A 27,660-nucleotide genomic window follows, 5' to 3' on the forward strand; every position below is an offset into this window, starting at 1 on the left:
ATTATGCAAGCACTTATGATTGAACTGTGTCTCCAACCTCTTGGTTATGCCTCGTGCTTACAGAAAAGTCCCTTTCCAAGTCTGCTCCCCTGCCAGGACCCTTTGGTCATCTCACTAGGGTGGCCTTCCATTTTTCACAGTGGGGTTATGTTCAGAAGTTGCTCAAGTACCATGGGAGTGGAAGTTCAGTAAGAGACTTAGCTTCTAGGTGGACAAGAGCATCTACTGAGCAGTTTTGTTAAGTGTCGTTAGTGGCCTCTTAGGGCATCGTCACTTAAGAGTATAATGCGTGTTTAAATGACAGTTGAACAACTCAGGAAATAATAATAGCCCTTTGAGCTGCTCTCTGCTAGAAAACTCCATGGGCCAATGGACCCTGGCTAATTATCATATGATCATTTGCAGCTAAAGTCCTGAATTACCATTAGCTTCAAGAATAGACTTGAGTAGGGCATTAACCTTTCTGTCTTCTCAGCCATTAAGTGAAGCCAATAATGTCTTGCCACATCGTGGAAATACTATAAAACTCACTAGTTAAAGCTTGCAGAAATGTCGAAAGCTTCGTGATGTTAAGTAGAAATAAGAAATGGCCATCAATAAAAAAGACAAGACTGAGGAAGATGAAGAACTCATAGCGATCGCCTGGTATCACTGGGTGGGGAATGGCCTTTTGACACCTTATATTCTGAATAATTTATTGCTTTTTTTGTTGCATTTATTATTGTTGTTGTTGTTGTTAATTTGCCGAGGTCTCTCCAGTCTTGAGTTTGACTTAGGGTTGAGATAAAACGCTGAGTGGTTGTTGTAACAGGATGTAGATTTGGTTTATAACGACCTATTTTTGATTTGACACAGAGTGACTGGGGAAGAAGTAGTATTTCTCCCAGCACAGCATGCGGAGGGCCACTGCCTTCTACTTCTGTTCTGCTTTACCATGTGAAAGAAAATACGTACCTTGTTAGATGATGTGCCTAGAAAGCATAACTGAAAACTTGAAAAAATATCATACTTAAAAAATCCCGTGGAACAAACCATCAAATGGTTGCTTCTAGCCAACCATTTGAGCTGCTTATCAAGGAGGTTGTGTCATTGATATGGGTTACCTGACAGTCCAACATTCAGTAATCTTCTCACATATTTTATCCATTGTATCAAGATGGCACACATGTAGTTTTAGTATTATCCAAGGGCAGAAAAGCTTAAATTATTTATAATTAAGTAGTTTCCATGTTGTGTCTTACTCTGTGGAAGTTTGATTTTGGTTTAATATTTGTGTAGCTAGAACATGCTTTTTTCCAGTTATTCCAGGTAAGTTGTGTTTTATTCTATATAAGTTATAGCTTATTTAAGTTTGGTCTGGAAAGGCTGTTGTCTTCAGCTACTTGGAGGAACGTGAAGCTGTGACATCATAGCATCTTCTAGAACTAGGTGGGTTTAAGCCTTGATTATGTTAGGTGCTTGTCTAGGGCACAGCTGGGTGTTTTGGAAGCTTTGGTAATTAACTTTCTTGTTGTGGCTTTGTTTCATTAAAGCACGTAATCTTTCAAGATGTCCACATGGCTGAGTCATTGTGAGACTGATGTTTTGAATAGCTTTATGTGGTGGTACATAAAAGACATTTATCTCAGTGGACAAAAGTGGCTTTACTCTGATTAAGACATTACAAATGATAACAATCTCATAATCATTGAACAATGATGAAAATATAGAGGTCAAAAGCCTCAGCAGACAGACCTTTTCATGGTCTTTGATATTTGCTTCATGTTGTCTAGGTATGGAGACTGTGTATAACATTAACACTTGCATTAATATGGGTGTCATTGTGTTATAGTTTGTTTCTCCAAACAGTCTTGGTGGCTAAGAGGGCCTGCAATTTTTTTTTTTTTTTTTTGGTTCTTTTTTTCGGAGCTGGGGACCGAACCCAGGGCCTTGCGCTTCCTAAGCAAGCGCTCTACCACTGAGCTAAATCCCCAACCCAAGAGGGCCTGCAATTTAATTATCTGTGGAACTGACATGTTAAATTTGAGATCAAACAAATGTTTGTAAAGCCTAGCATTATTGTTGTACACATTTTAAAACTAGTCTCATCTTTTGAACCTTGATGTCTAAGACCCACTGGGAGGCTAAGAAAAACCTGAATACATCAATAACATGTAATTATGATATTAGTGGTCTGGGGGGTGTGTGTGTATGTTTGATATGTGATGTGATGTGTGTGATATGTGATGTGATGTGTGTGTGTGATATGTGATGTGTGTGTGTGTGTGTGTGTGTGTGTGTGTGTGTGTTCATGTTCATGTGCCTGTGATGTGTGTAGAGGCCAGAGGTTGGCACTGAGGTCTTCCCATGTGGCTTTCTGCCTTATTTTCTAGTAAGGGTTTCTTACTGAACCTGGTGTTCCCCATGCAGAGCAAGCGTTTTACCCAGTGAGTCATCGTTCCAACCCCAATTAGTGTTTTAAATGATGTTTGTGAATACTAGGGTGAAAACCTTGTTACAAAACTACATTTGATGTTTTTGTTTTATTTTAAATTTTGGATGCTACCAGACAGGGTCACTATTTTCCATTAAAAATAAATTAGGTAGTATGGCTTATGAGTGCCACTCATTAACCTCTGGCTGATCTCCAGTGTGCGTTCTGTCTGTTTTTGGATGGTGATGAAGGGCTTATTGTATGCAACTACACCCCTGAGCTACCTCCTCAGATCTCAGTGTGGGTTTTAAGGGCTCATTGTCTTTTCCTGAGTGAGGTATGACTTAGAATTTAACTGTATAGTTTTAGAAAGTGTAGATACTTATGACCCACGGTGACATCAAGATATCGAATGTGCAGAACCTTGGACATCTTTCCAATAAAGGTCCCACCCCTTGCAGACCACAGATGAAATTTCTGTGAGAATCATTTTAGCTGTTTTAAGCTTGGTGTAAGCAGAAGCATCCAGGATATGGTTGGGGGTGGGAGGTTGCCTTCTCTCCCACACTGGACCGTTCGTGAGCTTCATTTAGGTGGTTCCTTGGCAGTCTGTTTCTTCGTTCCTGGTAAATGAACCTTATATGTATTGACTATGATGCGGTGTGCTGATAAACGCTTAACAGTTTGGGGAATTATAAAAAGACCTAAAGAGCTTTGATGGGGCACAATATGCTGCAATTAATCACTTGTTGGGGTCAGCCAAGCTTTCAGTAAGATGGGTGGATTTAATTTCCTATAAAGTAAAATCTTATTTGATCCCCCCCTTTAGGTGCTTTGCTATGTATCTTCCTTTCTATTTTTTTCTAGCAATAATTTAATCTTACTGTCTTTTTATGTCCCACATTAGCTTTGAGACACAAAGTTGGAAGATGGTTGTATGAATATTTAATGCAGAGAGGGTTCAGAGGACAGATGTAATTTCTTATGAAAAACAACATGTGGCTGTCAAGTAGCGATTTCCCCTCCTTTTTAAAAAAAAGTGTGTGTGCGTGCGCTTGCTTATGTGTGCATGAGAAAGAGAAGGGGGAGAGAGGGAGGGAGAGAGTAGAGGGTGGGAGACAGACAGACAGTGTGGAAGCTCTGGAGCGTGAATGTGGAGGCCAACAGACTACCTCATATGTCATCCTTAGGAACACCATCTGTTTCCTCTGAGTGAGACAGGTTGTCTCATTGGCCTAGCACTCATTAGAATAGATAGGCCAGGAGAGCTGGCTGTTGAGTCCCAGGCATCCTCCTGTCTCAGCCTTCCCGTCAGCCCCTGGGATGTTGAGAGCATGTGCTGAGCCTGGCATTTTTTGTTTGTTTAGCTTTTTTTGAGACTGGATCTCTCTATGCAATCCTGGCTGTCCTGGAACTCACAGTGTAGACCAGGCTACTCTTATCACAGAGATCCACTGCCTCTGCCTCCTGAGGGCAGGCCTCAAAAGTGTGCACCACCATTCCTGCCTCTGACATTTTAATGTGGGTTATGGGGGATGAACTCAGTCCGCAAGAACTTTACCAACTGATTTATCTCACCCTAAAATAGTTCAAGGGTTTATGATTATATTGTTTATGTATATCTATGTACATGTTTGATTTAGTGTTGCTTCTAAGGATATAAAACAACAAAAAAGATTAGCTCTCTCTTAAACTTTGAAGATTCCCATTAGAAAAAATTGTGTGTGATTTAGAAAGGAGATGAAGCCAGGAATGGAGGTGCAGGTTTGCACCTGCATTTAGAGGGCATGGGCAGGCAGATCCCTGAGTATGAGGCCAGCCTGGTTTGCACACTTTGAATTCCAGGCATCCAGGGCTACATGTGGACTCATGTGTTCCAGAAAAAGAGGTGGGGGGGAGGAGGGGAGAGGGGGAGAGGGGGAGAGGGGGGAGGAGCGGATGGGGGAGGAGGGGGGATGAAGGGAATGCATGTGTAGGAGAAAGGTCAAGGAGAAGGCGAAGAGAAGAAAGATCTGGAAGAGGAGAAGAGGGCAAGTGTAATAAAGCAATCAGTGCCCCGAGGAACTCCTGAGTCACTTCCCCCAGTATAGGGAGTGATTGCCACAGAGTGAGGCCATGGAGATAAAGTATTCTGGCAATTATATTTGGCATTTAATTTGGCAGTTGTTACCCACAGTTGTAAAGGTGCCGTGCTCCACCTTTGAGAGGCACGAGTATCCTTAGTTCTTCATCTGTAACTGAAACATGCCTTCTAAGGTTTTAATGTTTTTCTTTTTTTTTTCTTTCTTTTTGTTTTTTTTGTTTTGTTTTGTTTTGTTTTTTTGTTTTTTTTCGGAGCTGGGGACCGAACCCAGGGCCTTGCGCTGGCTAGGCAAGCGCTCTACCACTGAGCCAAATCCCCAACCCCGGTTTTAATGTTTTAAAGGCAGGTTTTGAGATCTCCTGAGGGTACACATTGCTTTCTACTTTCCATTTTAGACATTGAACTGGTTCTTCAGTTTGCCAGCCTCATTTGACCGGTCTCATTTGTTGGTTTACCTGTGACAGACCGGCTTTGAACTCATGGTGTAGGTTAAGATGGCCTTTAATTTCTCATCCTCCTGCTCCCTCGCCCAGTTTTATGTGGTGCTGAGGATCAAACTTAGAGCCTCCCGAATGCCACACGAGCACTGTATGAACAGTCACGTTTTAACCCCTAAATTACGTTCTTTGAAGGTGGATAGAATCTTAGTGGTCGTTTGTTTGTTTGTTGTTGTTGTTGTTTTTAAGTTATTTGAGAGATTCTGAAGATATGTAAAGGAAGAATTTTGAAGGATCTAATGAAGACACAGAAGGCAGATTGGATTGTGGGGGCACATAGCTGTGTTCCCAGTGTGCTGGAGGCAGAGACCAGAGACAGAGGCCCAGTTTGGGCCAGATAGCATGACCTCGTCTCAAAAACAAAAGCAATATAAACAAACCAACCAAAGCAAGGCACATGTAACTTCAGAGACTTTTTTGATGTTTGTTTTCAGGTAGGATCTTGGACTATTACTCAGGCTGACCTCAAACTTGGGATCCTCGTGCTTCAGCTCCTGAAGGCTAGGATTGTTGGTATCTGTGTTTTTCTCGTTTGTAGTGACACCGTATGGAGACAGTACTGATGTCGATGAGATAAAAGCACAGCAATTTCCAGAAGGGATAATAGGATAAAAGACTTGTTCTAAAGCAAGGGGCTGTCTGGATTCCATATCTCAGCCAGTTAGTTGATCAAGCATGGACCCCATTTCATTTTTACAACTTCCTGGACAGAGGAATGTTTTACAAATGAGGAAATGGTGAAACAGGAGGACTCAGAGGTTTTCCAGGATCACGTAGCTACTGTGGAGTGCTCTGGGTAAACTGTGGCATGGTGTCCATTCTGTATTCTCAGTCCTCATGCTCCTGAAGCTTTTAGGGACACAGTGACAGTCTGTCTACAACTGCTCACGCCCCACCTCAGTCCGTCCATAGCTGTGGAGTTCGGAGTTCGAAGACCTTTAGGAAGACAGCAGTACTGGGATCCTGGTTAGGGGCCATGGTAGGAGGGGCAGCTGGGTCTTGGGAATATCATGTCATAAAGCTAAGGCCACGTTAGCAGCTGTCTTCTTTATTGGTTCACAACTCTGTCCTGATTCAGACAAGATTGCGCTCACATGTGGGGTATGCGGGCAGGAGCCAGGCTGTCACTAGAAGACACCAACAGATCCCTGTCTTTACTCGTGCCCTGTGTACTGCAGGAGAGATTGTGTGTGAATGCCCAGCTTTCCCCCTTCATCCTGTAACGTGCTGGCCATCTGCTTTTCTAGTGTGGGTACACATCTATACTTTCTAATATTATAAGTTATAGCAAATATTTTATTATTTTTATTTTAATTTTGTGGTGCTGGAAATTGAGCTCAGGATCTGGCATATGCTAGGCAAATGCTATACTATTCAGCTACATCCACAGCCCAGAGAAATGGTCATTATTTTTAAAACCATATTAATCTTGATGCCTGGTATGCCAGCACACTCTTGTAATGCTGTGCTGTGCTTTAGGAGGTTAAGCCAGGTCAAATGTGAGTTCAAGGCTTGCCTGGGCTACATAGCAACCCAGTCAGTCTTCATTACCATTGCTCATAAAACATTTTATCATGTTGCTTTGTAATATTTGAGTCAAGCGTTGCCACATGTTTTCCTAGTGCTGATGAAAAATCAACACTGCAGTAAAATGTATTGTTATAGCCTGCTTCGGTTTGTTTCTTTCTCTTTCTCCCCACCCCCCTTTTTTCCCCATTTTCTTAGAATACATTCCCAAACATATACCTGTAGAGTCAAAGCTTCCAACTCTTGTGTCTCTCTGTGTGTGTGTGTGTGTGTGTGTGTGTGTGTGTGTGTGTGTGTGTGTGTGTGTGTGAATAACTATGGCTTATTTGCTTTCTAAGAGAGGTTAGGAGCCCAGGCTTACTCTTTGTTTGTGCACATACTCGGGTGTTCTGTATTTGTTTGTGTTTTAAGTGTAGCATAGTTATGTCACTTTCTCATTGTTTTAATTTATATGTTCTTGATAACTAATAGAGCACAGAGTGCTCCTCTCAATTCTTATGTATAGATTCCGCTGTAAATTACCCCTGGTCACATCTACTTTTCTTTTGAGAAAGGGATTACCCTGTAGCCTCCGCTGGCACATAGGATAGCCCAAAACTAGGAATATAGCCCAGGCTAACCTGAAGCTGTAGTCCTATCCTCCTCCTTCTGCCTCCTGGGTGCTGAGATTACAGGTTGGCTTCTGTTTATATCTTTTAAGAATAGTGTTTTATTAACATTTTTAATTAATGCTTTTTAATATATTTTCATCACAATTTCCCTTCCAGATCCTCCCCACCTCCTCACTTACCCAAGTCTATACCTTCCTTTCTCTCTTCAAAAAAATAAGTAAGTTAATTAAAGCAAACAGAACAATAGGACGAAACAAACAAACGGGAAAAAGAGAAGCCCAGGAAAAAGCACAGAAACACATACAGCCATCTCACACAGATGGCTCCCACAAACACAACCTGGAAACCATAGTATAAGCAAAAGAATAACCATAGTATAAGGTTAAAAACAAGACAGAACAAAAAACAAAACAAAATAAAACAAAACAAACACACAAACAAACAAACAAAAAAATCACAGCCCAGAAAGCATTATGGGACAAAAGTCCTTCCAGAACTACCATTGGGTTTGTTTTGTGCTATCTCCTGGTGAGCATGGGCCCTGCCCCTAACTGTGGTTTTTATATCCAGTGAGATTCTCTCGGAGAAAACGAAATTTCCCCTTTGTCAACAGTTTTTAATTAGGGATAGCTTCTGGGTTAGAAGGATTGTGGGGGTTGTTACTAACATTAGTTATGGGTAACGATGGGCATCAGAAAAGAAAGTCTAAGTGCATGAAACAATCTTATCTTGTGAATGAAGAGAATGGATCCTAGTGCTTCTTTGTCATGGGATTGAATCCCCTCCAGAAAACAGAAACCCTTTAGAGACAGTGTTAGCGGTCCCAGGCGGGCCCTGTGTTAAGTGGTGGCTCTGTTTTCAGCAGTGCTACAAGCAAGGTGGGTGCTGTGTGCATTGTGTGCTTGGGTTGTAGCAGCTATGAAAAGGATGGGGAGGGGCTTTCAGACGCCCGAAGACTACATTGCCCCACAGTTTTGCTTTTCCAGCTCCTCATACCCAGGGGAAGTCCATCAATCACTGATACATTCTGTCAAAGAGTCTATCTCTTTTAAAACCTTGAATGCCTCTGGCAAAACTTGTTCTGGAGGCGTTTGTAGTATTAGCTATGATGTGAACTAATGGAAAAAGAGTTTTGGACCCTGCTACTGGTCAACATTCCAAGCGATGGAGCTTGGGTAAGGGCGTGTTGGGCAGAGGGAGTCAAGGTAGGTAGATGTGTTTAGGGGTGGCAAGTTATGGGTGGGTGCTTAGAGCAGAGGCTGCTTCCTGGTTGCCAGGCCTCAGTTCTGAGAGGAAGAAGTGTGACTAAGATGCTGGCGGGGTGCCAGAGACAGACACTTCCTGTTTGTAAACTGCATGCTGGGTGCAGTCCTGCATCCCCCAGAGAGGAAGCATAGGCTTCCCGTTTCTTTTGGGTACCCACTGCAGTCTCAGAAGTCAGGTGGTAGTGCTGCTCAGTGGTGCTGCAGCTTAGCCATCTTCTTTCTGTGAATGAGGAGCGAGTTGAGAAATCAGCCCTGACCAGTGTTACTTAGAGTGTGGGAATTGGGCACAGGTTTCAGAATGCTGCTGAAAAGCACTGATTTTTATGACACAATGATGTTTTTGTAGAGTGAGTGTGTGTGTGTGTGTGTGTGTGTGTGTGTGTGCACGCGCGCATCCATCCATGTATGCACATCTGTGAGCACGTGTATAGAAATCAAAAGTCAACATGTCTTTATCGTTTTTCATCTTATTCATTTATCCAGTTGTTAGTTTATTTGAGACAAAGTGTTTCACTGAACCTCAAGCTCACCAACTCAACTACACTAGCCAACCAACTCTAAGAGCCTCTTTCTCTGCCTCCCCAGGGCTGAGGTGAGAGGTGCATGCCTCTGCTCTTGGCTTTGGTTTGTTTGTTTGTTTTCTAAATTGTGGGTTCTAGGGGCTTCAACTCAAGTCCCCATGCTTACATAGCAAATTCTTTGTCCACGGAGTTATTTTTCCAAATCCCCATGATGAGAGTCTTTCAACATCTTTGTGTACGGTGATGATGTCATCTCGCTCTTTGTGCCCCTAGACAGCTATTTCTTTTCTTTTTTTTCTTTTTTTTTTTTTGCTTCCAGGTCATTGTTTCTGAGATAAATATAAAAGTGTTGACACATTAATAAAAGCCTACACTTTGGTAGTGCATTTGTGAATTTACAGTGGCCGAGCTGCGCTGTCAATTCCACATTCGTGTTTTCGTAGGTATTGGACTATCTATAGTCTATTTCTAAGACTATGCTTTATCTCTCTCTATAGTATATAGATGGTATATAAAGGTACTCAGAACCCTTTGTAGTCTCTTCTTAGTAAACAGACTACGGATGGCTAAGGATCTAAAAGACATACTACATAGATTATTTCCCCCATGGTGGAGTGAATGCCCAAGCTGAAAATACACTGCAGATTCTAACAGCCAGAAGACGTGTGCTTGTCTGAGCAGAGCATCGCCATGTGTAATTTGGCTTGTCATTGTGAGCTGGGCTGAAAGCATCTTACTTTAACGTATGCTGCTGGTGAAAGTGGCAGAAGGATGCTAATTGTTCGGCTTGGGCTTCCTTGGCTAGCGTTCTACTTGTTTTTCCTAATCAGTGGTCCCCCGCTCCCCCACCTTCTTTATTCATTATGGAATGCTTCTCCTGAAGCAGAGCGGACTATAGCCTTTAATTTGTCTTGATGCGTTTGAAATCAGCATATCTAAGTGGAAAAAATTGTATTTCTAAAATGGTAGCATTTTACGTTAGGCTTATTTAATTATTTAATTAGCTGCCACGATCTTCTACTTCACCTTTCCCCAAATGTGTCAGATGCTGCTGATGCCAAGAGCACCATGGAGAGGAGCCTCTACTGAATGCTGCTGCCTGTGGTGGTCTAAATAAAAATGCCTCCTGCAAGCCCATAGGGAGTGGCACTATTAGGAGGTGTGGCCTTGGAGAAGGTGTAGCTTTGTTGGAGGATGTGTGTGTCAGTGGCTGGTAGACTTTGAAGGCTCAGAGACTCAAGGCAGTCGCTTCTTGACACCTCCCAATCCCAACGTAGAACAGCTCGTTCTCCAGCACAGCGCTGCCTGCCGGCTGCCGTCTTCCACCATGAGTGTAATCGACTAAACCTCTGAAACCGTAATCCAGTCCCAATTTAAATCTTTCCTTTTACAAGAGTTGCTGTGGTCATGGTGTCTCTTCACAGCAGTAGTCCTAACTAAGACATTGCCCTGTGATGGAAGGCCTTGGCACCTGTGGTTCACAGAGATCAGGTCAAAGTTGGGCACTCAGTTGAGGGTGTGGCTAGAGTTCTCCCAGGGAAGTGCACTTCATCAAGGCTCCCAGCACTTACCGCTTGTTGGTTCTCAAGGTAGAGAAAGGTGTTCTTTCACTTGCTTCTCCTTTTTAAAAAGTAATATGTGACCATTCAAATGCATAGCTGTTAGAAGAGGAAGAACATTTTGTATAGATATAAAACTTCTATACTGCCACTAAGTGGAGATAGTCTCCAAAATAATTGTGGGAATTCCTTCTTGACCTATCTTTCTGTTTAAATACACACACACACACACACACACACACACACAACACACACACACACACACACATACACACACACACACACACACACACACACACACACACACACACACACAAAGGGAAAAGACAGGACCCAAAGAGGTGGCTGAATGGCTAAGCATTTGCCACTTTTCCAGGGGACACAAGTTCATTTCCCAGTACTGGTGTAATTTGGCTAACATCCCCTTCTGGACTCCACACACCTGCAGTTACATGTGGCCGTAAGCCAGTATGAGTTCATTGACTATTAGTTCAAGGCCAGCCTGGTCTAAATTGTGAACTCCAAGGCAGCCAGTAAGACCCTGTCTCAAAAAATAAAATAAAAATAGATTTTTAAAAAGGATACCATACTGTCTATTCGTCGTAGAAGTTAGTTTCTGTATTGTTTTATGTTGGATAGGAGTGTGGCAGAGACCCAGGTGTGGTGCTCTAGGATATCTCCATAAAGGCAGTCTGTCAGCTCTGGAGCTGGTCACTATGGTGGTGGCTTAAGTAAGAGGTCAGGCTGAAAGGATTTTGAGGTAGGACCAAAGAAAAGTCACATGCAAATATATTCCCCCTAAATAGTGAGTGCAGTTCTGACTAAGAAGGACTCCAAATTGTATCGGTTTTAAAACACAGTAACAAACTGATTTCTATTCCGGTAGATTGATTTCTGGGGTGTATAGGTATTCATCTAGGACCCGAGAGTCCAGCATGGATAAAACTGATTTGATCTTACTACCATAGAATTTACACTCTTTAGGGAGTTAGCCAATCAATGCAGGGACCAATACTGAAGAATAATTCGGTTCACGCTGTACCAGTGCGACTGTAAAGGACTGAGCTGGTGGTGCCAGTGTCAGCGCTGAAGTGGAGGGGCTCAGTACCGAAAGAGTAGAGCAGAAGGAGAGGGAAGGGATAATCTTCACTCACTCTACATTTCTCTCAGAGGTTCACACACCCAAGGGGGTTGTCTCGGCTTGGAGAGCGTGGCCTTCCTCCAGACACACACCCCATGAGATGTAGGCACTCTCTCTGTCCTGTCTCTCAGAGCTGCAGGAAGTCACAGTTGCTCTCTTTGATGTTGCAGAATGTACCAGGGATCTTACAATGATGTTGGGTTATTTTTCTCAGTCTCAGGGCTAATACCACTGAAGCGGGAGTAAATGGAACATTTCTGTTAGGTAAACGAGACATGAGAGATGTCTGGGAGGTTACTGTACCAGTGTCATTCCAGTGTCATTCCACTCTCCTACGAGATACGACTGGGGCTGGCGATCTAGCTCAGTAGAGCATTTCTAGCGGGGATGAGGTTTTCCATTTGCGTTCGATTCCTCCTCCTTCCCCACCAAACAGCAACAACAACGGACGACAGCAGCAGCAGCAGCAGCAGCAGCAGCAGCAGCAGCAGCAGCCCCCCATTGCTCCACTGCTTCTTTAATCTAGAACAGTGGTTTTCAGCCTGTGGGTCACAACCTCTTTGAGGGTCAAATATCAACTCTCATGCTTATCAGATACTTACATTACCATTCATAGCAGTAGCAAAATTACAGATAGGAAGTAGCAACAAAGTAATTTCGTGGTTGGAGTTGTATGTAAGGGCGGCAGCATTAGGAAGGTTGAGATCCACTCATCTAGAAAGTTAAAAACAGAATTTTATAAACATAAATCTGTTGGATCTTTAGTATTGTGAGTTTTCTTAGAGCTAATGTGTCCCTATGTAGCTCTGGCTGGCCTAGAAATCAGAGATCTGCCTGCCTCTGTCTCCTGAGTGTTGGGATTAAAGGTATTTGTACCACGCTTGGCCATGACTAGATACTTTTATCTGAAAATGACTTCTGAGGTGGTCAAGGTGCCACACACTTGGGATGCTACCTCTAAGGACAGAAGGAAGACAAGTTTGAGGCTGATATGGTGTATTAAGATCCTGCTTTAAAAGATAAAGAAAGAAACCCCCTTTCTTATTTCTGGGTTTCCTGTCGTGAAACTATAGTACAGTTTACCCAACACAGAAGAAGATAAGCCCTGTGTTATGATAGCCCACGTATCCTTTCACCGACATGTAAAATTGCAGTGAATATTGAAAGCTGAGACAGTAAATTTGATCTCAGAAATCAGCCTTTTCCAAAGTCCAGCCCTTTGCATTGCCGTCTTCAGGATTCTGCCCTGTCCGGTGTTATGAATCCTAATAAAATTTTTAATTCCTTTCTCTACACTGGTTTAATCTTTGCTTAAATGGACTTATGTAAGAGTGCTTATATAATTTAAATAAATACAAGGCAACCTTTAGAAACACTACTGTTCCTTTATTTTTTTTAATGTTATACTTTATTGATTCTCTGAGAATTTCATACAGTGTACCTTGACTATATTTCCTGCATTGCTCCTAACTACTCCTAGATCCATCCCCACTTCCTAGGCCTCCCAACTTTGTATCCAGTTTTTCAACTCAGTAAGCCACATTGGTGCACAACATTGCTTTAATTTTTAAAGAGTGTGCGTGCATGCGTGCGTGCGTGCGTATTTCCATACGTGGGTGGCCACAGAGGCCAGAAGAGTGTTGGATCCCTGGAACCATCGTGCTGGAGACTGCATTCCAGTCCTCTAGAAGCATTTTTAACCACTGAGCCATCTCTCCAGCGTCTGATTTGCACTGTGAACCATGAACACAGAATGTCTATGTGTTATCTGAAATAGTTACCCCATTTTGGTTAATACTACTCACATAACAGGCTTGTCTTATCTCCATATCATATGTATGGCCTTAGGTGAGTTACACAGCTTCTCCAAGGCTCTGTATTAACTTCTATATAATGAGGATAATGAGGTGTTACTGACTGCCAGCTCTCTGCCTGTCCTGATACTATATTAAATGGAAGCTACTCTGAGAGTGATTTTATTGAGTGGTCGTGTTTGGCACTGTGATGAAAAGGATAGTGTGGGGTATTTAGAAATGATGAAAACCCCATTCTGTACCTAGACGGGGTGAAAGTGTTGGACTGGTGAACCAGAAGTGGCTAACTGTGTTCTATCCCCAGCTTCCCATGGCGTGGCCATATGACTTAGACATTTTCTTTAACACCTCTTGAGTTTGGATTCTTGGTGAGGCAGATTGGAAGCTTGGTTGATTACAGCCTGAGGTACATAACCCCAGGCTTTCTGCTAACTGAGTGGTTCTGGTAATGGGGTGTGGTTTGTTTGATATGTTATATTCTGTTTTGTTTTAACCAGCTGTTTAATTGATTCAAAGGTAGGTCATTGATGTGGCCATAGCTACTTTACTGTTGAAATATGAGTGACTAGTGGTCACCAGATGTCATGTTGACAAGCTGAGATAAAAATTTTTGTTTGTTTTGGGATTGCATGTAATTAATTACATAATTATGGGTTCTTTCAGTTTGGCCATAGTAAAGTTACATCACAAAACTAAGTAAAGATTTACTAGCAAGATAAAAATAGTAATAAATGTTTTATACAGTTGACACACATGTTCAACATATGTTTTTTCAAGCCTGTAAAAACAGTGAACTCATTGTTACATCCATAAAAAAAAGGTCCAGGTAGTCTATTCTCAAAAGCACCTCTCCACCTATGCCTTCAAACACGCGTGCAGACGCACACTTCTATAATTTTAATGATTTTCGACCTTCTAATGGAGTGGCTCTGCACGTCTTAGTGAATTACTTTAAGACCAGTAAAGCAGATAGATGACAATTATGGGGCTGGAGAGAGGGCTCAGCAGTTGTGAAAGGCTTTCTGTGAGTTCATGAACATGGGGGGACAGATTCCAGTACCCACATAACATGCAGACATCTGGTGTCTGACTGTAACCATGGCCCGAAGGAGGATGGTAGAGAGAGCGGCGTGTTGAGACTTGATAGCTTCTGGACTAACCAAGAAAGTGAGAGCCTAAGATTTAGGAAGAGACTCAGACCCAAAATAACAGGCTGAGAAAGATAAAGGAGAATGCCTGCACCCTCGTGTGGCCACTGTGTGCATGCGCGCGCACACACACGCATAGGCACATGCGCAAAGTCTTTAAAATATTTTTAAAGCCTGCCTTAACTGCTTTCTTGGATAGTTACATATATATGTGAGGGGGTATAATGGCTGTTAAAATAGATACACTGTTTACTGATTTGTTTTCACTTGAGACTGTATTGTAGACACTCTCCACTTGTATACTTTTTTCGTGGAAGGTGACCCACTGAAGGATGGTGCCACTATTTAAGCAGTCTCTGTGTGATTCAGGTCCCCACCTCCGACTTCCACTTTTACCCACAGTCACGCTGAGGTGGGCCTTTTCTATAGAGGAGCCTGTGAACGCTAGTGAGTTGGTGGACTCAGTTGCTGAGGCAGATGATACGCCTTGGCACTTTTGGTTGAAGTAAACAAACTGCTCTTCAGGTCAGTTCCCCAGATCTGAGCCCCCGCTAGTATGTAAGCTGATTTCTTTCTTCTCACCCCGTTCCAGTCTGCTGTTATCAGTACGGTGGAACCTACTGAAAAGTACTGTGTCATTGCTGGGGAAAAGCCGATTAGATGGGTGATCGTTACGGTTTATTTGTATAAATTCCAAAGAACGAATATTACACGGAAGACCACTTTCGAAACTACGTATGTTTGCTAAATTAAAGAGCTGTGCTGTTAAGTGTCTTGGAAGGTATTTTATGTTGCTTCAGAGCACAATTGTACCACGCATAGAATATCCTTTCAATGTGAACGTGATCAACCAATTAAAGCCTTCCATGGAGAGTCGTTCTCTTAACGCAGTAAACTGCGCTCTGCACACTGCAAGTTTGGCTGTGATCACCTCATCTGTGTGTTATTCACATGTTGGTTTTCCTCTGTTAGCTTTACATGCCTGTCTGTGTTTTCAGAGAAAATGGTAGTTAATAGACGGGGGCTCAGTCAAGATTAAACGTCTCAGTGTTTAATGGTGATAGTTGCTGCTGTGCGTGTATGGCATCAGTGTACACACAAACACACACACACACAGCCCCACATCCCGGAGTGAAGCCCATGCTTCATGTGGGAAAGTAAGGGTAGCTTGTGATCTCCCCAACCCCCAAAGAAACACGTTTTTTTCTCCACATTCGTCTTATTACTTAGACATGGAAGATCACAGAGATATCATAAGTTGTTTTGTCTGGGGCTGCAGTGTAATGCATAGTAAAGTAATACTGGTTTCCCCCCACACATTCTCACTGAGCTGCAACTCAATGCCTTCCTAAAACCCCTGAAGGAACTTAGGTTGTTTCTCTGCTAATGTGGTCTCTTCTAAAATCTTCTAGTAGTTGACTTGGAGGACAGGGGAGGTGGCCTTCATAAGAACAGCAGGAACTTCATGACTTTAAATAATTTTATTTCCTTATCTTTGACTTTCAAATGTAGTGTTTAAAAACGGTAACATGCCAATTCGTTTGTAGAGAAAAATGTTTGCACTTTTGACCTATTTGAAAGGCATGGAAGTGATGATGATGTATATAGTCGTATTACAACGATTACAGTTAACTTGTGATTAACATTAAATTGTTTGGAGTTACTTAAACACAAATACACATTTAAACATTGTTAGGCAGTTACCTTTCGTGTATTACTTCTTAGCATACATATGAGAGTTCTAGAGAAACTGTCTGTCGGAGCTTGAGACTCAGGTTGAATTTGAAGTGTCCATCCCCCTCCACTGTCTCCCAGGCAGAGCAGGGTGCTACATTAGTCAGGCAGTAGAACTCTGAGCCTTCTATGAAATGAGGTCTTCTTGTGTTATGTATCTTGGGGCCCATCCCTTGGCCAATCCTGGAAGTCCGTGGCTCCTTACCCTAAGGGAACAAAGCATTTTGTTGAACCACAGCACCCCCTAGCATCCTAACAGTTTGTGTTTTAAAAATGTAAGAGGGCTGGGGAGATGGGTCAGCACGTAAAGGTGCTTGCCTGGCAAGCCATGCTGCCTTAATTCAATCCCTGGACTTCACGTCAAGGTGGGCGAGAGAAGTGACAAACACCAAGTCTGTCCTTTTATACACACATGGAGGCTATGTGTTCACACGTGGTCTTCACACTTAGCACACTTGCACACTCTACCAAGTAAAAGCTTAAAAATTCAAGCAAACGCTTTATGTTCATACAGTGGACCATTCAGAGAATCCTGTGTGATGTCTGATGTGACTGGGGAGAGCCGGGAAAGATTCTGTGGAAATTCTGGAGAATCGGAGAATCGTCACCATTTTCGCAATAATTCATTTCCTTCGTTTGCGTAGAATGTACGGCTGCAGGTGCTAGCAGTCATCTGTGGCTGGACCCAGGGCATATAGGGCTGGCAGGGGAGGGTAGCGGCCCGCCGACGCCTAAGTGTCTCACTTGTGTGTTGCAGGTCCTCCTCCCAGCAGCTGGCCTGCTACAGTTACAGGATGTGAAGAAGACATGCTGTGAATTCTTAGAATCCCAGCTTCACCCTGTCAACTGCTTAGGAATCCGGGCTTTTGCCGATATGCATGCATGCACAGACCTCCTGAATAAAGCCAACACATATGCAGGCAAGTGTAACAGATCCTAACGGGGTCTGAGATCCGTGTGGTTCTGTAGTGGACTGGGGAAAGTCACGTCAGGCTTCTGGGTCTGCACGTTTTAAAGTTATGTTTGAAATTTCAGAATGATAGAACCGCAAAGTTGAAAGATAGTCTTGAAATTCTGAATTTAGAAGCAACTAGAGGGCTGGGGACATAGGCGGGAGAGTGCTTGCTTGCCTGGGTTTAATTCTCTAGCATCACATAAACTGGGACTGGGAATGGACATCTGTAACCCCAACAATTGGGAGGCTGGGGAGGGCCCCAGCCCTCATGAGCTTAAGGCCATCTTGTGTGTATAGTTTGAGGCCAGCTTGACATACATGAGACCTAGTCTCAAAAAATAAAACAAAATACAAGTTATTGGGGCTGAATGATAAGATAGCTTCCTTATATAAATATTGGATCCCTAGGTGTTCGTTTGAGTGCATAGGCATACGAAAGACTGTGTGCATGCACGATTCAATTATTTTGCCTTTGTAAGGTTTTATACCTTTTCCACTGTATCCATGTAAACAGTTTCATCTTTAAAGTGATGAAATCTTCTTGTGTGCAGATAGAGCGGAAAGGTGGGACCCAGTATGGCCTCCTGTTTGTATATGTGGGGGCCAGGACTGCCTTTGGTGTCAGCAGAGGGACACATGTGGCTGCTGTGTGGTCTGCTCGGACCAACCATCCGCATGGACAGAGGAGAGATTGGTGTCTGGCCTTTGGATGGAGCTAAGGGTTATAGAGGGAGCTTGTATTCTTGACTTTATAAACATTTAAAAATGCATGTGTAACGTTCATCAGGAAGCGTCATACTGTTTTAAACCATCTTTCCAGAAACGCAGCTGATAGAAACTGTAATTCACTCTGCTAGATAGGCGGCACTCCCATAGCTTCTGCAGACTCATTGTTTGAGACTGGGTCTGCCCTCAAACTGCAGTCATTCTCCTGCTTCCAGAGTGCTGGCCTTATGAGTACTGGGCACCACTCCGAGGTGACAGGCACCTTTCATTTATTTTATTTTTTGATGTGTGGTGCCTTGCCTGCACATACATCTGTGTATACGTGTGTGCAGTGCCAGTGAAGGTCGGTAGGAAACAACAGGTGCCCTGGAACTGGGGTGAGAATTGGCTGTGAGTTGCAGTGTGAGTGTCAGGAATCGAACCCGAGTCCCGGAAGAACAGCAAGTGCTTCTGGCCTCTGATCCTCCTCTCCAGCTCCGCCCCCTCTTTTTCTCCCATCAGTAGGAATTGAACCCAGAACCCTTTATTTTCACGTTTACTGAGACAGAGTCTCACTGAGTTGCCTATGAAGCTCAAACCTGCGGTCTCCTGCTTAGGGTGCTTCTGCCTCAGCTCCCTCAGCAGCTGAGGTTGCAGGTGTAAATTTTGCATAAGTGCTTGGTCACCACTGCCTTACCGACACCCCACCCCCTTTAATTTAATGTAGCCCAGACTGGCCTTTGAGCTTCTGAGCCCCAGCCCTGAGTCCTAGGATTTCAGAGAGCCACCATACCCTGCTCTACCCACTCTCCAAAACAGGCCTGATGGAGATATATGGGTTTCTTTGGGGGCCGCCTGCTGGCCTAGCTGCTTGTTATAAAGTCAGGGTTCCAGGAAGCTGATTTGAAGATGAGCTTGTAAAACCCATGCTTAAGTAAATGGAGGACGGTCCCTAACAGACCGATGGCTGTAGTGTGCTGCTTTAAATTCACCGATGTGTTCCTTGTGTCAATAGTGTTGTTCTCCAGCCAAATAGAAAGTACTCCTTAGCAATGCAGTCTCCATCAGCTAGAGGCCGCCTGTATGTTTTAAGTGATTTACATTAGGACTGCTGGGGTAGGCTTTTTTTTTTAAGTGTATAAAGCGATCATTATTTAGCTTGTCTCCCCTGAGTTGCTTCTTGTTGACACTGCGCTTGATAAATGTTGGTTCTTAATGCGGAGGAGGTGCTGGAAGGGGAGCAGAGCAAGATGAATGCAAAAGATAAAGAGTAGAGTGGAGACGGGCCACACTGGCGCGTGTGCCGGCTCGGAGGGTGAAGACCAGCGCACCACTTAGCCGCGCTCTCGGGAGACTCGTGCATTCTACTACGCCTTTCTCTCATTGAAAGCCGTGGATTTCTTTTGGAACACTACAGGATCGGTAAAAAATTTCTCAAAGTTGAAAATCTGTGTCTTTACTGTGTAGAGTCCTTCATGATTTTTTATTTTTGAGAAGAAAAAGTAACTGACATTTTCTGTAAAAGTACACAGAAACATGGATTCTTCATTTTTAGCATGCTATATTTTAATTTAGAGTCTCGTCTTAAAGATTATATTGCTTTTATGTTTGCTTCTGAATTTTACATTTGCTTGAGTTTCTTAGGTTTATGGGTGATATTTTGAAACATCTTTTACTATGAAAAGATAGAAATATACCAAAAAAATAAAAAAATAGAACTGTGCTTATAATCCAATTGGAAGAGCTCTCAACTGGTAGAGGGTCTTTCAGATGTAACCTTCTTTGCAAACTCTGTAGAGAGGTGTACGCACGAAAGTCATGCTGGTTTAAAATAGTTATCACAGTGTATCCTTAACTACATGGGAGTTCAAGGTCAGCCTTAGCTCCTCAGATCCTGTCTCAAAAGACGAGGAAGAGAATGGAGTAAGTGGTAAGGTGGCTCAGTGGGTAGGGCACTTACCATCATGGCTGATGGGATGTAAGCTCCGTGTGGGAGAAGTAGAGAACCGACTTCCCCAGACTGTCCTCTGGTGTCCATATGTGTGCTACGGCACCCCCATTAGATAAATAAATAAAGTCACGGTAAAATCCACTAATTGATATAATTGCTAAGGATTGATGATAAAATCAAATTTTTGAGTGAGGAATTAACCATGACCTCCACTACTGACTTCCTAGGATTGTGCTGGCTGGGACAGTCTTCTCGTGGGTTTTAGGTGATGTGTGTATTTTAGACATTTCCCAACTCACTGCAGCTCATCCGCTTAGACGCATTTTAATAATTTTAGTGAAGAAGATACTTTGGAAATTGGATCTTAATGATAAATTGAAATATGAACTTTTTAAAGTCTTCATTCCAGTAGTTGATTTTCATGATTTCACACAAAAACAAGAGGAGAAAAGTCTTGGAGTCCTCATGGCATCTCTACCTCACCTGACTGACCACTCTGAAGACGGGAAAGTACTTGGCTCTATTGTAACTGACCTTGGGGAACCTGAAAGTGTCATTGCAGGTCTAGGGCCGCAGCCCATTCCCGGTCTAGGGCCGCAGCCCATTCCCGGGTTGGTGAACACTCAGCCTCGAGGTGTTGTCTGTGTCCTCCTCAGCCCTGGGCCATTGCGTCACTGCCTCCCAGTGCTTCCCTCCACTAGGCCGTCAACACCTACTGTCTGAGATGTCTCAGTGTTTTATGTGCTTTCCTCTGTCTTAGTGTGGTACTGCTCTGCATGGTGTCACAGGCAGAGGTCGGTGAGGCCACTCTCCAGCTCATTGGGAAGTCATTCAGCCTCTTGACCACTGCTCTGTCTTGTCACCAGCCTTGGCTCTTCACCCTGTCAGAAGGAGAAGGGTGAGCACTGGCCCCGGGACTGAGGAGCACAGAGACAACAGTGCAAAGCTGAGTGTTCACCGACCCGGGAATGGCGGCTGCGGCCTTAGAGTTGGCATTCTCTCCGCTGCCCATCTTCCCTCGGGCCTCTAGGCAGCCTTGTCTGTGCTCCTGTGCGATCTTTTTCTTCCACACTTTGTCGTTGAGTGTGCTCTTGGCGCAAGTGAGGGCCTCTTCTTAGTTCCTGCAGTACCGTCTTTCCTGCGTGGACTGCCTTGCTTCCTCAGACTGCAATTTCAGCTCATTGCAGGCCTTGCTGACCATCGTTCTCCTCTCATGCACTCATATTTCTGCAGAAGTCTGTCGTCTCCGATTCCATTTCTCCTGTAAGACTCGTGAGTGCGCAGACTACACTCACTGACCATTTCTTTCAGAGTCAGCCCGAGCTGCTGTGGGCGGTCCATGAGCTCTAGGTTCCATGGCTTTTGCTCCTGCTTAGAGCGCTCGGAAGGTAACTTGCATGTGGAGTACGCCTTTCTCTCTATAAAAGTGGTTCGCCCATTGCCTTTCTGTTTTCCTTCTTCAAGACAAAAGTAGATGAGGATGGGCCTCAAACTTGGACCTCTTCTCCTGCCTCAGTTTCCCAAAGGCTGGAATTTCAAGTATGCACCCCCCCATACCCGACCAAAAGCAGTTCTACAAGATTTTATTCTGCAAAAGTTTAACTTAAGTTTTTGTGTCGACCCTCCCATAATTAGGCAAGCAGGCCTTGCTTGGTGTAAATGTCTTGCCAGAATAGACTAGGATTCAAATGCCGCTCTCTCAGAAGAAACACCGTGCTGAGTAGGCGATTTAAGTAATGGCGCCCGGCTTGAGTGTGTCACGTGCGTACTGAGGCTGATCATTCGAGGGTCTGTGCAGTGTTCATTTATCCTCTGGAAAACACAAGCACTCGGCCTGCACTTCTTTTTTTTTTTTTTTTTTTTCCGGGGCTGGGGACCGAACCCAGGACCTTGCGCTTCCTAGGTAAGCGCTCTACCACTGAGCCAAATCCCCAACCCCCGGCCTGCACTTCTTAACCACGTTCATTCCACTCTGCATGGAGTTTCTTCAGCATTAGTCATTTTCCGCATCCTTGCACCCATTGTGGCCCTCGCTTACGTCTCGCTAAACCACACTCGAGCCCTGCTTGCTGGCAGTTTTGCTAGCAGGGGTGAGTGAGTTAGCTGTTTTCAGCCCTCTGTGTCTGTGAAGTAACTGGTGGCAGGAAATGTGCGAGGGTTCGTTTTTCCCCCTAGAGGTTGAGTATCAGAGACTCGGTGTCACCATGTGTAGGAACTGTGGCAGCCCTGCTGTCATTTTAGGAAGTAGGAGCAGGAAGAGGAAGTAGGTACTTACTTTCCCCAGAATGCTCTGCCTAACAGACTGGGCTGCTTCTAGACCCAGGTGCTGGCAAATGCTCACATGCTTGCCGTGTCTCGACTGCCTTTCTTCCACTCATCAATAAGCTCGTGTCCTTTGCTGGAGAGACACGAGGAAATTTCGACTGCTTTAATAAGGGCAAGCTCTTCCACAGGCATACACTCAAGAAGATTGCATATGCCTGTTGTGTAATATATAGTGCAGTATATATATCTGATATGTGTTGTATACCAATGGCATAATCCATTTGGTTGGAAAGTATTCTCTATGGCCATTATGTTAATGACTCAGGGGAGGGCAACCTCATTATTAAATGCTCATAGGCTTTATTCAGTGGCCAGTGGTAAACTACTCCAGGCAGAGTAACTACTAATGTTCTAGTAAAGCTGTGTTGTAAGTGATTAGATAATATGTGAGTGAAAGGATCTGATGTGATGGGGTGAAAGCCTATGTTGGTAATAGAGTTAAGAATGAGGGCCAAAAAAACAAAAACCAAACAACAACAACAAAAAAAATCCAGAGCTTTAAGAAAACATAATACTTTAAGAAATAATTTATTATTGCTTAAAATTATATGTAGGTGCATGTGTGCATGTGGGTGTGTGCACTGATCACAGGTGCCTCAAGAGGCCAGGAGGGCAGAGGTTTGGGATCTCCAGGATCTGGAATTATAGACAGTTGGGAGCCACCTGAAGTGGGTTCTGGGAGCCAAACTTGGGTCCCCTGGAAGGGCAGCAAGTGTCCTTAACCACTGAGCTTTCTCTTCAGCACTAAAACAAGTAGTGTTTGACTGAAGCAAGATCGTATGAGTAGAAGGGAGCTCACACCCTGAAATGATCCATTGCTCTTTGCCCTGTGTTTCTGCTGGCGGCTTTGAGTGTGCACAATCATTGCTGTTGTGCGATGGCTGCCAGCCTTTCCTCTTCCCTAGTGAGAAATATGAAGAATGCCTTCCCTTAGTGACAGATACTGAACTGTGTTAGTCACGTTCATCCGGCCATGTTTGGCCCTCAGTGATAGTGTGTTCAGTAAGAGTCAGTGATCTACTCATATCTACAGATGGGTTAAGTGGGTATCCCGTTCTGTTCTGCCCACATCAGATCATAGCCACTGCGTTAAATCACTTCTTCATTGCTCTGGCAATACTTGAGTGCTTTAAGGGAAGGCTTTGTTTGGGCTCAGAGGGCCACAGCCACTGGGCACATGTGTGGTTGGGTAGGACATGTTGGAAAGGCATGGGAAAGGGAAGCTGCTCTCTCTCTTCTGCACAAAAGCTGAGAGGCAAAGAGGAAGGGGCCTCAGGACTGGGGCTGGAGAGATGTCTCAGTGTTGAGAACACCGTTCTTCCAGAGAACCCATATTTAATTTCCAGAAGGCACATGGTGGTTTACATCCATCTGTACCTTCCTCTTCTGCCTTTCCTGGGCACCAGGCCCACATGTACGCAGACATACATGTCAGCAAAACAGCCAACCCCCTCCCATGACCTCCTTCCTTCCGCTAAACCCTGCTTCCTAAGGGTGCTTTGCACTAATACAAATAATCCATTTATAATATTAGCACCCTCACGGTCTATTGCCCTCTCAATAGCATAGTTAGAAGCCAAAACTTATCACATGAGCTTTTAAGAACAAGTTTAGACAGAAACTGTATTAATTGTAAAATCCAAGTTTCATGTTCCAGGAAAGGCTATTATTTGAGGCCTAAATTTGTAGCCATTGTAGCAATGAAGACTTCCAGCCTATTGTACAAGGAGATCCCAAAACTTAGGAGTCCTTGAGGAAGGAAAGAACATTTGGGAGAATGCAGCGCCCTTTGTGAACTTGTGAAGAGGTTCATGAGATGCATTAATCTTGCTCTGTTGCACATGGCACGCAGAAGTAATGTCGGTGCTATAAGGGGCAGTAACATAAAGTACCAAGACTTAAAGGTTGGGGTTGTAGAAGTGACTCAGCAGTTAAGAATGCTTGCTGTGCCCTTCCAAAGGACCAGAGTTCAATTCCTAACACCCACCCCTGTGGCTCAGCTCACAGTTGTTTGTGTGTCTAGCTCCAGGGTATGTGACTGCCTCTTCCGGCCTCAGCAGCACAATTTGAGCATATTCACACACGTGCACATAAATATAAATATGTTTGGCCCAGTATGGTAGTACACACTTTGAATCCCAACATTTTGGAAGAAGCAGCAGGTGAATCTTTGAAGCCATCCTGGTCTACACTGAGAGTTTTTTAGGTCAGCCAGGGCTAGTTTTTATGTCATTGAAGAGGAGGGAGCCTCAACTGAAAAAATGCCTCCATCAGATCAGGCTGTAGGTAAGCCTGTAGGTCATTTTCTTCATTAGTAACTGATTGGGGAGGCCCAGCTCACTGTGGGTTGTACCACCTCTGGGCTGATGGTCCTGGGTGCTGTAAGAAGCAGGTCAAGCAAGCCTGTTTAACAAGCCAGTAAGCAGCACCCTCCATGGCATCTGCATCAACTCCCCCTGCGGGGTTTTTGTTTGTTTGTTTGTTTTTTGTTTTACGTCAGTGTAAGCTTGTGACATTGCTGACCTGTACCTTAGAAGATCAAGTGGTACATTTCATCACAATTAATAGTAAGTTGGGAGGAGCAGAAGTGACCCACCAGATAAAGCATTTGCTGGGCAAACTTGACAACCTGAGTTGATCCCTGGGATACATTTTACACTGTAGAGAGAATTGGCCATAAAGTTGTGTGCTCAGTGGCACACATCACACACACACACACACACACACACACACACACACACACACACACACACACAGAGAGAGAGAGAGAGACAGAGAGACAGAGACAGACAGACAGACAGACGCACATACACACACAGAGAGAAGAAGAGTTAACTAATTTAGACTTGACATCAATGGAACCATTAAGACCTGAAGGGAGCATGGGCTTTTGAATAGCTAGCTGTCTGTGGTGTGGTTTCCATTTCTCTGCTGATGAGTTACACTGATGTCTTTTTGTAATTTTTTTGGGTGTTTGTGTATGGCCTTTGGAACTATATCTATTAACCCTTGTTTTTTAATCGTGTTATATGTTAAGTTGTTCTAGATACAGACTCATTGCATACGTGCTTTGCACTTACTATTTTTTGCTACTCCCAAGATTTTATTACTTTTATATCTTATACATATTACCATATACATATGTCTCCCTTCTGTATGTGACTAGCATGTATGACACGTGTAACATTGTGTAGCTAGTATGTTATATATAGGGAGCTAAGCCTTATAGTCTTTTCTTTAGTTGTCTTTCCTAAAGCTGTCTTTATGTTATAAGCCTCCCTTTTAACATGTAGAGACTAGACCATTGCATGGCTACACTGTATTTTAAACAGTGCTTACTGGTGAATTTTTAAATAATTTTTAAAATCAATGCTCCTTACAAGTTCCAGTCTCCAGATTTGAGGTCAGAGCTGTGTCACTGCACAGAATGGTAGTGGGTAACTTGTAGTATGTCATTTCCCAAGTGGCCAAGTATGTGTGTGGGAGGAGATTTGAGAGCTGCTCTCTGTGGAGCTGTCCATGTGCCCTCTAACCTTCAGTGTGATGCACACACACACATGCATACTCATCACACACATTCACACACGGGAACACACACACACACAGTCATACGCTCCCAACATACACACTCACACAGGTTCACCGTGGAGGTTTGTAAGACACTGTGGGCTCCATGGTTTTGTGGATTGAGGCTGGAGAAGTTCAGCTATATCATTTTATTTTATTAGTAGTAGTCATATGAGAGCCCTTCATGTCCTGAGCTAAGCACCAGACATAAATCATTTGGATTATGTAAAATAACAGACAGACCTTCCTGTCTTCCTATGGTTTCTATCCAGATGTGTTTTTATATAATGGCATTGAGAAGTTGCTATTGTTAGATATTGGATTCATTATATCTATGTGCCTGTGTAAGTATAGATATATATCTGGGAAGTAGTTGCCCTATGGTGAGAGTTTCACGTAAACGTTAAGTGTGGCTCATTTCAGTCAAAACTGAGAAGGCAAGCAGTTCCCATGCATTAGAGATGTTTGCATGTTGCATGTTTCCACAACAGCTTATGCACTCCCCTTTGCCCTTTGATATCCCTTGTTTTTCTTTAACAAGAATGAAATCAAACTTTTGTCCCAAGAAATGGTAAGATTGGCTTTATTTAAAATGTTTCGTTTATTGTTTTTCCATATGTGTGATGTCCGTAGGTGTGGGTGCATGTGTGCCATGGTATAAATGCAGAGGTCAGAGGATGACTCTGGAATAGTTTCTCCCCTTCACTTTTATGTGGCTTCTGGCAGTTAGAAGCAGGCATTCAGATTTGTGTAAAAACGCCTTTACCCACAGAGCTACCCGCTGGCCCCTATATTTAAATTTTATTTATTTATTTGTGGATGTGTGTGTGAGTGTGTGTGCCCACGTATGTGGGAGTGGGTGTGGATAGGGTGCATATGTACATGTGTGGAGACAGAAGAAGGCTTTGTGTTCTCCTCTCTTGCTTTCCACCCGCGCCTTTGAAGACTCTGTCCCGCACCTGCAGCTTAGATTGTCATGGCTGGGCTGGAAGCTAGCTAACCCCAGCAATCCACCTGTCTCCCTCCCTCTCCCTGGACCTGGGGTTAGGCATTCATAGTCTGTGTGGCTTGTTATGTGGGTCATAGGCCCTTATGTGCTGTTCTTACAAATGTACAGCAAGCTCTTAACTGCTAAGCTATCTCTCTAGCCTCTTGCTTCACTTTCAAAGAGATTATGCATAGGAGCTGTGACACAGACAGGCTTTTCTTTACCCCAAGATGTGTCCTACCTGTCCACAGGCCGTGTGCACCTAGGGACAACTATGACTGTGTCCCAGCTCAAACATGGCAAACGTACTGAAAACATTATGAGATTGTGTGTGTGTGCATGTAGGATTTGTTAAAAATTTTACTCCTATGTGAACTTTGTAGATGGCAACATCATGTAGCAATGTTAAAAGGTTGGACACTCCTACAGGTATCTTGGGGCCCACACATGCATTGGGTAATGTGGCTTACAGGTTCACATGACCGTGTATGTGGTTGTATACACCCAGTATGCAATGATCCCTGTTAATGGCTCTTACTTTACCCATGATGGGACACTGATTTGTTTTGTTTTATTATTATTTTTTAGATAGGTTCTCAAGATGGAGTCATGGCATCAAACTCACCATCCTCCTCCTGCCTTCTCAGTGTCAGGACCGAATGTGCTTATCACACACCTGGCACAAGTGGAGCTGTCCACTCAGCCTAGACTTGGAGGCTCACCCACTGTGACACTAGCAAATCCTGCTTGGATGGGTACACAATTCAGACGTGTTTTACACCAGCCATTAATTAGGAATATGACATCGTTTGTCAGGGTTGTGGTAAAGCGTGTAATCCCAGAATATAGAGGGATG

The 27,660-nt window shown here is 43.7% G+C and overlaps 1 protein-coding gene across 3 annotated transcripts in view; it reads left to right on the top strand.

Moving 5' to 3' along the window:
* Klhl2 (kelch-like family member 2) overlaps positions 1-27,660 on the top strand; it is a 112,612-nt gene that overhangs the window by 55,108 nt on the left and 29,844 nt on the right. For all 3 annotated transcript variants that reach the window (XM_039095083.2, NM_001419565.1, XM_063275213.1), the window contains one exon: positions 17,071-17,233. In XM_039095083.2, the coding sequence (XP_038951011.1) occupies positions 17,071-17,233 (163 nt within the window). The remainder of the gene's footprint in view (positions 1-17,070; positions 17,234-27,660) is intronic.

The sequence above is a fragment of the Rattus norvegicus genome, chromosome 16 (assembly GCF_036323735.1).
Source record: "Rattus norvegicus strain BN/NHsdMcwi chromosome 16, GRCr8, whole genome shotgun sequence".
Lineage (NCBI taxonomy): Eukaryota > Metazoa > Chordata > Mammalia > Rodentia > Muridae > Rattus > Rattus norvegicus.